The sequence below is a fragment of the Pongo abelii genome, chromosome 9, assembly GCF_028885655.2.
Source record: "Pongo abelii isolate AG06213 chromosome 9, NHGRI_mPonAbe1-v2.0_pri, whole genome shotgun sequence".
Taxonomy (NCBI): Eukaryota; Metazoa; Chordata; class Mammalia; order Primates; family Hominidae; genus Pongo; species Pongo abelii.
Window position 1 is genome coordinate 6,299,278 of NC_071994.2, and position 13,030 is coordinate 6,312,307.

The 13,030-nt window shown below is 42.8% G+C and overlaps 1 protein-coding gene across 50 annotated transcripts in view; it reads right to left on the minus strand.

Annotated features, from left to right (window-relative positions):
* Positions 1–1,863: 1,863 nt before the first annotated feature.
* Positions 1,864–13,030, minus strand: part of PPP6R3 (protein phosphatase 6 regulatory subunit 3) — a 153,460-nt gene continuing 142,293 nt past the window's right edge. For 25 of the 50 annotated variants that reach the window (XM_063727977.1, XM_024254663.3, XM_024254661.3 and 22 more), the window contains 2 exons: positions 7,103–7,222; positions 1,864–4,100 (listed from right to left, as the gene is read on the minus strand). In XM_063727977.1, the coding sequence (XP_063584047.1) occupies positions 4,049–4,100; positions 7,103–7,222 (172 nt within the window). In that variant the 3' untranslated portion in view covers positions 1,864–4,048. 50 annotated transcript variants of the gene reach the window in all.

Here is a 13,030-nt window from a genome sequence, read left to right on the forward strand (position 1 = left end):
GTATCTAGGAGAGTCTGCAGGAGTATGTTTAATTTTTTAAAACCTCCAAACCAAAAAATGAATTTGCCCACTAGTTTCCTAAACTGGAAGTATTATTTTAGACAGTAATAGGTGAGTTCTAGCAGCTTCACATTCTCATTACTATTTGGTGATGTCTTTTTCATTTGAACACTAATAGATGGAAAATGGGACCTTTTTGTGACTCTAACTTGCCCTCCTTAGGGAGTAATGATGTTGAACAACTTTTCATGTTCTTATTGGCCACTCATGTATACACAGGTCCCTGACTTAAGACGGTTTGATTTCAGGTTTTTGGACTTTACGATGGTGTGGAAGCATTAAGCTCTCAGCAGAAGCCACACTCTGAATTCCGATCTTTCCCTGGGCTGGTGGTGGATGCGCAGCACAGTGCCCTCCTGCAGTACTGAGCGGCGGCAGGGAGCAGCAGTCCCAGCCAGCTGTGCCATCGCGAGGGGAGGCGGCCGGCATGGATCGTAAGTCAGGGAACATCTGTCCCTTCTTCGTGAATATCTGTGTTCAAGTCTCTTGCTCATTTGTTAAATTGGGCTTTTCATCTTAATTTTCATTTGCAGTTTTCTCCCCTATATCTGAGGTCTGAGTCCTTTGTGAGAACACACAGTGTGGTTTCTTGCCTGGCATCCCATTCCTTGCTTGTCCATTTTCAAGAGCAGAACATTTTCACTTTGATGGAAGCCCAATGTTTCTTCTATGGTATGTGCTCTGCATCCAAAGCAGCCTTCGCCCATCCCACATTTTAGATAATTTTTTCTTCTAAAAACTTCATTGTTTAAGCGCTCATGTTTGGATCTGCAATCTATTTTGGATGAATTCTTGTGTATAACGTGCAGTAGGAATAAAGGCTCATGTCTTTCCATACGGATAGCAGTTTTATTCACAGACACAGGTGGTGGCCAGACCTGGCACACGGATGCAGCTGACCCTGGAAGCTGAAGGACAATGAAACCCATCTGATTAAGATGCTCAACTTTTCTGAAGGTAAAGGTTTTAAATAATAGGTGGGATTGAAGTGGAAATTTAGAAAGGCTAGCAGGAGACATTATGGGGTTAAGTGAGTAAAAGTTAGCTAATGTTTATTAAACATTTACCGTAAGTAAAAAGCTATTCAAGTCTTTGAACTTGTTCCTATTGTTTCCCCACCTGACAGAAAAAGCTGACACCAAGACCTGCCTAAGGTCACACCATCATGAGTGGCTGAGTTGGGCTGTGATGAGCCACCTGGCTGGAGAGCTCGTGCCCTGGTTACACGACTGCCAGTGAGATGCCTATGGACTCATGCATGTAGAGGTGTGTACCCAGACAGCTCAGAGTGAGATGCCTGCAGGCCCAGCATGCAGAGGTGTGTACTCAGTGCTGTGTGAGATGCCTGTGGGCCCAGGCACGGAGGGGTGCATGCATGCCTAGAAAGCAAAAGGCTGTGCAGAGGACCTGCTAGGAGGTAATGACTAGAGAACATGTTTTTAAGCAAACAGGTGAAGGGAAAATGCAAAATAAGGAGCTACATAAGCATCACATCTTAAGAATCATTATGGAGCACCTTGTTGGGCTGGGAGCCAAACAACATAGGTGGGGCACGCTGCACATGAAAGTGACAAGCTGGAGGTCCAGAGGAACCCTTGGAGCCGTCCCAAGACTGAGCGCCGGTGTCAGGCACCGCCTCTTCTGGGCACCTGGGCTATGGCAGTGGGGAGGACGAGCCCCTGATCCCAGAGGCCACTCTCTCACACAGTGCAGTGCAGTCTTTCTCACACAGGACCTAGTGTAACACGGGACCTAATGGCAGGACACATCAACCCATTAAAAGCCCAAGCAAGGTACAAGAGATTTCTAGAAACAAAGAATCAGGCTTTATTTTTGTTATTTTGAATACAGGTATTGTATTGTAGACATCTGTTAGTCTCATAATTCAGTATGGCCGACACACAGAAATTAAAAGTAGAAACAAAATGAGGGCACACTTGCTCCTGTCCTTGGCTTGGCCCCTCCAACCTCCAAAAGAACTGTCCTCCCCATTGTCATATCCTTTCCCTGCTACAAAAGACAAAACAAAATGCTGCCCCAAAGAAAAGTCCCAGAGGCTCTCTCCCTAGCAGTCAGTGGGATGAAGCAAGACACTGGTACCTTGGGTGGGATGGAGAAGCCACCGGGTCCATACCATGGAGGCCACGTGTGCCGCCAGTGGAGCCAAACCCTGGCCATGGCTGGCAAAACTGGCCACCAGGCGAGACCAGAGCATATTATCTACCAGTAATCCCCGAGGTCCAACGCCATTCAAGTCAGGCAGCCCTGAGGCAAGCAGGAGGAGCCCTGTCCTCTGGGGGTGCTGCTTCCAGAGGAAGTCCAAGGACAGTCTCTTCAGAGAGGAGCTCACCCAGGAAAGAGGGTTCCTGAGGAGGCGTGCAAAGGTCAAGGGAGCCACCCTTGCCACCTGTCCCAGGGCTTACTGCTGACTCCACTGTCCTGGGAGTGCTGGAGTCTCTACACCACTTAAAATGAAAAGGAAATCAGAAATAAGGCATTAGACGTTTGATTCTTTTATTTCCATATGCAATGTAATGTTTAGGCACGCTGCTTGGGATGCTATTTCTAAAAAAATTGTTGGCCATTTTTCAGAATATCCTTTTGGTTTTAAATACTGGTCAGGAAAAACAAATGATGTAAAAATACGTGAATAATTTTCTATTACAGAAATGAAAAACTGATTTGCATCTAAAAGTGCAAGAGGTGAAGTAATTTAACCCTTTCACCAGACAATATGGCAATATACAATATATTGCTTCAGCTGTTTGAGAAGGCTGTGATGTATTTTTGTATTGACATAGAAAATTATAAATTACATTGAATTAGTATCCATAATCACTATATATATACACAAACCAGTTCTAAAAAAAATACACTGGTTTAAATTTATGAGTGAAAACCTCACAAGGTACAGTAAACAATTAGCATGCTTCGGTGCCAGATTTTGATTTCTACTTTTAAAATACTAGCCTGTAAAATGAACGCACTCTAATTCCATTAGCAGCACGAGCATTTTCAACTGACTTGCCTAATAGGATTTAGGTCTGTTAAATATGCAGATTGCTCTGAAATGTTCATTGGTGATGCTTGTTAACAAGGTAAATTTTGGTGAATGGGTTAAAAGGCAGATGAACTACCAAACGAAACAAAAAACAAAAACAAAAGCCAAAAAAAAAAAAAAAAACAAACAAAACAAAACAAAACAAAAAAACCCAAAACACAAGCCATATACACTCCAAATAGTCTAGTGTTTCACTTGTAGGAATAATCATTTCAAGCAAACAAGACTTGAACAGAACATATGGCTTTACAATAACATCAATTTATCAACTATGATGTAGCAATAAATACTTAATCTCTACCAATAGACTTACATTTTTGATCCGTTTTAAACAATACAGAAAACGATTACCAATCAAAAACTGGTTATAAAAAGAACACCAAATATTTCTTATTCAAAATCACTTTTGTAAGTTAGAACAACCAAAATAACACTTAGAGGGCATTTTCATTCTACAACTCCTTGTCAGCCTGGAAGAAAAATGAATTCGTAATTTTGTACAAGGTGAAAAATGTATGAAAACTGCCTAATACTTTGGTCACACTAATAATTGTCAAATAGTTATGTTTCAAATACAATAGATCTGTGTATTCACTTTTATAAAACTATTCTTACAGCCATTTTAACTATAGTATTACTACTATTATTACATGGGTGGCAAGATCTTATTTCACAGGCTACCCATTATTTAGAACAATACAATATAAACATACGCAAAAATTCTTGGTATTTGTCAATGTGCAATATTTTTACACTTCTGAATTTCTCTGTACAATGTCTTAGAATCTAGAATATAAAGGTTGCTGGTCCTGATCCCTTGCAGAGTGAGTGCAGCAGTGACAGCTTGGTGGGCTCCAGCTGACCCCTCCAGAGCCCCTGAGTGGTGGCGGTCTGCAGTCCTCAGTCAGCAGCAGCAGACGTCACCCGTCATACAGGGCCATTCACTGAAGTGTCACCTGGTGTGCTTGGCTGGCCAGTCCTAAGGAGCAACAGACAGGCATCGGAGGCACTTGCAGCAGAAATATGAAAAACAAAACCTACTTAGCTGAGCTCCCCAAGGGCAGGGACCACTTATTTTAACATTGTTTTGAACTTAGTAAGTTTTTAATAAAATGATATGTAAATGAATGGAGCAAAAGCTCTAGAAAAATCTGAGTGGCATCTAAGCTTCATCACCGGGTGAGCAGGCATTCAGCAAGGGCAGCAGCAGAGCAAATGCTCTGGGAGAACCGCCCCACCACGGCCTCCAAGAAGCACAGGGAGCGACTAGGTCAGTGGGGTATAAACTGTGGCTTCCAGAGCCTTCAGGAGCTATGTGTTCACTGCTCCTTCAAGAAAGCTTTTATGTGACCCACAGATTGGAACCCACATACTATTTCACTTGGAAACAGGATTCTGCTACTAGGAAAGGGGGGAAAAAAGGAAATGAAAGAAAAGGTTTGCAAATAAACTACTGGGAAAAAAAAAAAAAAGGTGTCCACTGGAAGAACATGTTCCCACAAAGCAAATGTTAGGCTCAAAACTGGGAGGGAATAACAGGCGGGACAGTATATAACAAAGTTCCAGGTTTTGCCTTCCTACCAAAATTACAACCTGAATATATAACCTATTCTGGAAGGCTTGACCAAAATTGTATCAAGCAGACTTGGGAAAGGGTGCTTAGGGCCGTAACTAGGATGCCCACAAGCACTTTTCCACTAGCATTCACAATTTACAGCTAGAATGCTATCCATGCCTTATACCTGCTGGTTATACAGTGAGCCAATAAGTCAGCTCTGCACACACAATCCACTCTGCTCACTTACATCTGATGGCGGCTCCACGTATGAGAGACATAGGAACCGAGACTTCCGGAACTAGACATAACTGGTATATAACTTGCCTTCACTTAACAAGCCGAGTGATCTTATAAGTACATTTCTTAGCCCCTCTCAGTTGTTTTCTCCTCTGTAAAATGGGAAAATAACCCTCCCCGCACCCCACAGGGCTTCACTAGTATACATATGAAATAAGTACATAATGTGTGCAACATGCTCAGCACACCAGAAGCACAAAGGACATGCTTGATAAAACAGCTGTGAAAAGTGAGAAAGTGTGACAGGAAACAGCGTGCCTGCCAATCCAAGGAACTGTGGTATCTGGCTGGGATGGGAACCACACAGGGAAGACGGGTGAGCTTCAATATCCCATGCTGTCATATGTCGCTTTAGAACACGTGCAATCTAGGATGCACTCTAGGTCTGCCCTAATGCCCACTCCAACGTCACCTCAGAGATCCTTGCCCCCGCACCCCAGCTCACATGGACCCCTGTCCCTTCTTCGTGGCTTCTTGATGAATGTGCCTCTAGTATGCCGCGAGATCACTGGGTGTCCGTGTGCTGCAGCTTTATGACCCGGCCTAGACCAGTGGCCACCACACACAAATGTGTGTCAGAGGGAAGAAGGACAGATGGACAAAGACATGGACCCAAGTGATGCCCTCTTCTTCCACTGGCTCACCCCATCTTCTCCTCCGCCCCTTGGCCCGGCAGGTTAGGGCAGGGCTCTTCAGAGCAGGCACTCCCAGCCACAGAGGAGAGCAAGTGGCTTCCCCTTATGCAAACAATTCTTCTGTGCTCAGAAAGCCAAGGAAATGACTCCAGAGCCTTGTGCATCCTTATGACAGAGAAACCAAGAATATTGCCCTGAAGCAACTGCCCCAAACTGGGATGGACCTGGATGATCCTGCCTAGGCAGCCCTCAATATAAAGGAAATGTATAGGTAGAAATCAGAGAGCTGAAATACTTGATTGGGAATCAGACCTATAAAGGACCATTAAAAAATACATTGAAACCCCCAAGAAAGAGAGTGACTTGCCCAATCCGTAGAAGCAGAGTTGAGGCAGCTTCCCAGTGCCAGAGGGCCACCCTGCCTCTTCCCCGAAAAGCCTTCACTAGAGCCAACATGCTCAAATAGTTCTTAATTTGTTTTATATGCAAAAAAATATTTTTAATCACAAAAACAAAGGCTTTATTTTGGCTACGACTTCCACATGAGGAACACAAACAGCTTGCTACACTGTGAATACAGGATTTTGGACCAACAAAGAGTGCTCCCTGCTGGTTCCCACTGGTTATGCTCTCACACAATGCTGGCAAGATTTGGGGGAGGATGGGGTGGGGGTGGGGGGTTAAAACTTCTCTGAAATAGCTTTAAAGGTCATTTTATTCCTTATGGAAGGAATATACAATCTTAGCTACATTTGCTCACAGAAGTTAATTGTGGGAAGTGCTGAACAAAGCTTCCTGTGGCCCAGGGGTGCAGCCTCATCTTTGCGCCATGCTCAGTCTTGCTAAGGGCCTGGCATGGGCTCCGGGTGGCTGAGGCTTAGACTGGCCCATCCCTTCAGACCACTGGCTCAGGCTAAGCAAAAAGTGACTAGAAACAAAACATCACATTCTAAGTCACACAGCTCTGGGAGTGGGCATTTCATACTTAAGATTACAGGGAGTCACCTAAGCACTAAGAATTATTTAGCTACATGTATGAAAGGGCTCCAGTAAGTTCTCCTTGTGTCACACAGGCAGGACTGTGGGCAAATAGGCACCACGATCTGCTCGTGCCTGGCAGCTGGATGACTTTAGTGGGGCCAATGAGAACTCAAGTCCTTGAGGGGGCTCAATGTCACCCTCAGCTCAGTACCTCAACAACAAGGGTAAGGAGACCCCTCTGTTCAGAGCCACTTCTAAAAGAGTGAGTGATGTTAAGTCTCTAAAAACTGGTTTTCGGCTTCTGCGCTAAGGAGAGGAACTGCTGTTTCTAAGTTCTCAGCTCAGTCGGACTCAGCTCATTAAGGACTGAGAAAACCCTGTCCTGCCAGGTCAGTGGCCAAAGACTTGAGCACAGCTGTAAACGATCCCTCTAGTCCCCGCCCAACTCCCAGGAAGCAACAGGCAAGGTCAGGGCAGGGCCAGGGTGGGTTTGAGGAGGCGGGTGGTTACCTCTGCTCGGGACTGCTGCTGGGAGGCCGGGGCGCGGCGCACTTCGCCTCTGCAGTCTCGGGACTCTCCTCCGCGTCTTTACAAGCAGCATCTTGAGAGGTAGACAGTTTCCCTTCCTCACTGCAGTAAAGAGGATGACAGGCACATCAAACACCCTAGGGACCAGCACCTAGGCACCAGAGGATGAGGTCACATGCAGATGGCTCTGGAGTCATGACTGCCGCGGAGGCAAAGCGTCCTGGGACTGAGCATGCGCAGGGTGCACAATCACACGACCACAGACAGTGACTGGGGAATCACAAAAGGAAAGGGTCGCGCACAGGTGGGAACCAAAACAGGGACAATGTAATGTGGCTGGCGTCTGATAAAGAACGGTCCCATAACACTGTACATACCGATAGGATTTCAACACTCTGAAGCCCAGTGTGCAAAACAGAAAAAGAAATGTACAAGAGTTTCAGAATACTCCTAGAAATGAGGAATTTGGGGGAATAATATGTCCACGACTGCACGTAAGCAAAACTGCAGACTCGGTGAAGGTGTCAAAGAACCTGTTTGAAGGAATGAGTCTTTAGTTAAAGCACTTTGCTTTTGGGGCCAAGCCCACCATTAAAGCAGCAAGACAGACCCCATCAGCTTGCTGGCTGGAAGCCTCAGTCACATGAGGTCACCGTGTTGACTGCCTCGGATTTCACGGCTCCTCGAGTTGCCCTCGAACGATGCGTAAGAAGCACAAACGCCAGAGGGAGAAGAGGGGGCCAAGAGCTGATCGTAAGGGCACAGAGGATTTAGGGAAAATGAGACCCAGAAGGATTGTTTTTCCCCCTTAGATGGTTCTTGGTGGAGAAAGACACAAGAGACACTCTCCTCAGCTCTGTGGGCTAGAAATTTAGACTCTGCCTATTCAGTCTGGGATTCCCCTTTTTACATAATCACAATGGCACTAATAAGAGTGAAAGGTCCATCACTCAGAGCTGATTCTGTCCTGGATTTTGCTTATGAAAAACCTCGTGTTAGGATGCATTCTTGGGTCGTTTCCAGATAGTTCCAAGCAATTTATAAGTAGGAAAATGAGTTAAAATCCTATGATTTAGTGATCATCTGAGTTAAGTTACTCTTCTTCATCCCCATTCCCCACTCCTTTCCCTTCAAAGCAACTAATGTGTTTCTAATTCTAATTCTTTAAAAAATAGTCATAACATAATGTGTATTCTGAGTCGCTAACTGGGATGCATTCAACTCTACATCTCATTGTATTTACCTCTTAACTCAGCAAGTCGGGGAGACCCACTGTCCCCACTGACTGTGGCACAGCACCCGTGGCGTGCACCTACCACTCTACGTGGCTTCTCCCAACCAAAGCTGCCCTCCACCTCACACTTCCATGCAGGGTGCTGTGACGACCATCACTGTCCACGGCCCCTGGCAGACCTGTCTGGGCATTTCTCAGTACTTGACACCCAGGAGTGAAGAGTTGTAGGCCATTTTTCTACCTACAAAGAACCCCACACTACCCAGAATGACTGCCCTGGTCTGTATTCCTCACCAGCAGGCCACCAGGGCCCCGCAGGCTACAGCCAACTGCCACTCAACATCATCCACCTTTAACTGCTGCTCGTGTAAGAAGAGTATCAAGTCCTATATTGTTATCATTTATAATTCTCTGAGCAGTTTTGAGCTTTTTTTTTTTTTTTTTTTTTTTTTTTAGCTTTTAAGGCTTGCCTATAAACTTATCTTTTGCCAATTTTCTGATTTGGATTTTCTTCTTCTTACTAGTTTATAGGAAGTCCTTGAATATATAATGTCAGTCTCTTGTTGATTTAGCTACTACAGATGTTTTTTTCAGTTTGCCATCAGCCTCTTAATTTTGTCTGCAGCATTTTATCAACCAGAAATTCTTAACTTTAATATAATCTAACTCAACTCTTTGCATTATAGTTTCTGTTTTTGAAGGCTTTTTTTTTTAAAGAAGTCCTGCCGACGAAGGAGGCTCACTTGAAGCCAGGAGTTTGAGACCAGCCTGGGCCACAAAAATAAAACAGTAAACAAACAAAAAATTAAGCCAGGAGTGGTGGCACACAACTGTAGTTCCAGCTACTTGGGATACTGAGGTGGGAGGACTGCTGGAGCTCAGGAGTTGGAAGTTACAGTGAGCTATGATTGCGTCACTGCATTCCAGCCTGGGCAACAGAGCGAGACCTCGTGTTTTAAAAAAAAAAAAAATCTAGATTAGATATAGACTGACAGATGATAGATTAGATAGGCAGACAGACAGACAGATAGATAGATGACAGACAGATGAGATAGATACAGAAGTCCCTTTCTGCCCACATGTTAAAAAGACATTCTCTATTTCTTTTATTAACCATCATGAGACTCTGGCCTCCGGCCTCATCACTTAACTCTAGTGCCTCAGTTTCCTCACCTGAAAAGCAGGGCTAATAATCCCAGTACCTATCTTATAGGGTTCCTAAGAATAATCCATGAGTTACCACACATGGAGAGTGTAGAGAGCAGGGCCTGGTACACAGAAAGCACTGTATATGTTTTTCTTATTGTCTTTTAATCCAGCTGGAGTTGTTTTAGGATGTAGATTAGGGAGGATCTCGCCTGACTTTTCCTTTTGGTGAACCAGCCCTTCCTCTCCCCTCCCCATTAATCCCTCTATTTCATCACACTGACACCTGTACCTATTTGGACACTAATATCAAAACTGTTCCAATCACTGTGACTTTGCAGCGTGACTATCTGGCAGGGCAAGTCTCTTTTTCAATCTTCCCTTTTGGTTACCTCTAAGCAATTTGGGAACCTTCATTTTTCCATATAAATTTTAGAGTATTAAGTTCCTTCTAAAAATCCAACTGAAATTTGGATTGAGACTGCGTTGAACACTAACTTCAGGATGGCAGATGTCTTTGCAGCACTAAGCTATGCCATGGTCTCCACTTGTCCAAATTTCTTCAAGTTTTCTCTATAGAGACTTGGGTTAAGATCATTCCTGAATAATTTATATTTTGATGTATTTTGGAATAATACCTTGCTTTTTATTTTATGTTCTGGTTGCTTACTACTGATGAAGAAAAAGACTACTGATTTTTTAAACTGATTTCTTACTCAATAGCTTTACTGAATTCTTATTAGTTACAAGTTTGCTACTGACTTGGTTGTAGGTAATCATTACCACCTGCAAAGAACAACAGTTTTATCACTTCCTCCTCATCTTTACCTATAACTCTATTTCCTTTCCCTTCCAGGACTGCCTAACACTGGCAATGAAATGGACATCCTTTAAGGCTTCGTCTTAAAGTGAATGCATCTAAACTTTCCTCATTAGGTATAAGTTTTGCTGTAGCATTTTGGTATTGGTATTTAACTTATACCAAGTTAATGAAATTCATGGCCGGGCGCGGTGGCTCACATCTGTAATCCCAGCACTTTGGGAGGTGGAGGCAGGTGGATTGCTTGAGCTCAGGAGTTTGAGACCAGCCTGGGCAACATGGTGAAACCCCATCACTACAAAAAAAAAAAAAAAAACTACAAAAATTTGCTGAGCATGGTGGCGTGTGCCTGTAGTCCTAGTCCCAGCTACTTGGGAGGTTGAGGTGGGAGGACGGCTTGAGCCCAGGAGACAGAGAGTGCAGTGAGCAGAGATCACATCACTGCACTCATCTTGAAGAAGAAAGAAGAAAGAAGGAGGGAGGAGGAGGAGGAGGAAAGAAGAAAAATAAATTCACTTCTGTTACTGGTTTTCTCAGAGTTTTAATCATATATAGCTATGGAACCTTATCAAAAAAAAAATCAAATGACTGACTTTCTGTCTAACACCATATATGGAGATTAAACTGACAGATTTCTCTGACTTTGAGCCATCCCTGCCTTCCAGGATAAACCCTAACTAATCATTATAAATTATTTTTAATACACTGTTGGATCCAGTCAGCAAATACCTTACACAGGATTTTTGCATTCAGTAGCCTGTAAGTGGCATGAACTGATCATTTTCTGTAATTATCTTTATCTGGTTTTGAAATTCAAATTTCACTGCCCTCATAAAATGAGCCGGGCAGGTTTTGTACTTTTTCTATTCTCTCTAACAACTTAAGATAGGAATTAGTAGACTGGTGAGCATGAAATAGCATTTACTTACTACTGTAACTGACAGGTCCCATTTACTCTGGATTTGGTTTGCTCCTTGTTTTCCTTCACAGACAGTTGCTTGTTTGCATTCTTTGTCCATTTAAAAAAATGAGACTATCTCTTATCGATACAAGGTTCTTTCTAATATCCTGGCTACTGGTTCTTTACTGGTTGTGGCTTGTCTTTTCATTTTATGTCTTCTGGGATATTAGAAATTAAAGTCAAACTTACCAATATTTTCCTTTATGGTTTGGCTTTTTATGGTTAAAAAATGCCTTACACCCAAACTGTGAAGATATTCTCTTTTGCTGTCTTCTAAAAGCTGTACAGTTCATGCTTTTCATATTTATGTTGAGACAAAATATCTAATTTTATTTTTCTACTATGTGGATAATCACTATTTACTAGTCCACTCTTTCCTCACTGAATTATAATGGCATTCTAACACGTAACAAGTTCATATAGTGGAGGGGGTCTCTTTGTATAATTCTTTGCCAAAGCCACACCATCTCAGTAGCTTTACTAAGTTTTGTTTTCGTTTTTGTTTGAGACAGGGTCTCATTTTGTCCCCCAGGCTGGAGTGCAGCGGGGGACACAGCTCACTGCAGCCTCGACTTCAGCACTCCCAAGTAGCTGGGACCACAGGCACACGCCACCACACTCAGCTAATTTTTGTATTTTTTGTAGAGACAGGATTTTGCCACGTTGCCTAGGCTGGTCTCGAACTCCTGGGCTCAAGCAATCCGCCTGCCTAATCCTCCCAAAGTGCTGGGATTACAGGTGCAAGCCACCACACTCGGCCAGCTTTACTAAGTCTTGATATCTAATATGGTGAAGCTCCTCACTTTTTTCTTTAAAATGTTTTTGGCTATTCCTGGCTCTCTTTGGTCTTATGACTATTACAATCAGTTTCTCAATTTCCATGAAAATCTCTATTGGGATTTTGATGGAAATTTCATTAATTTCATAGACTAACTTGTTCAGAAATGCTAAAAATACCTTCACATTGATAAATATGGCAAATCTTGGTATTTATATTCAGGTCTTCAATATATTCAATGAGATTTTAAACTGTTTTCCCATAAAGGTCATATTCCTAGTTATAGATAAAGTTTTACATTTTTATTAAAAACAGGCACATATGGAATATCTTATATTGATTTATAAGATGCAAGTGATTTTTGTATGTCTCCAGTAAACCTGCTAAACTTTTCTATTAATCCTTATCTACAGATTCAATTGGAATTTTTATGTATAAATCATAGTCTATAAACAGCGACTATTTATTTATTTGGTATGCTGCACTTGCTAAGGCCACCAGCACAGTGCTGAAGACAAATAGCAACTGTAGGTCCCACTTTCTGGTTCTTGTCTTTAAAGGGAATACTTCTAATGCCTCACTGTGAAGAATCAAGTCTACTCTAGATTTTCTAGAGATACTTACCAGTTTCACCTATTTACTTTCTATTCCTAGGCTGCAAAGAAAATCATGAACAGCTTTAATTTGTAATCAAATGCTTTTCTCCTTTTGTCTGTGAATTACTCTGAATAATTTTTACCATGTACACATTGGTGTTTACATTGTGTCACTGGAGTACATATCCTTGGTCATGACTTTAAAATACATTGCTACATTTGGTTTGCTAGCTTTTAACTTAAGTTTTGAGAATAAATGCTCATGTATGAAATCAGTCTACAGTCAGTTTTCTTCTTTCACTCCTTGTTTTGTAGTGACCTCGCAATAAGCCGGGAGGCATTCCTTCTTGTAATGGCTGGAACGGTCTCTAAGAC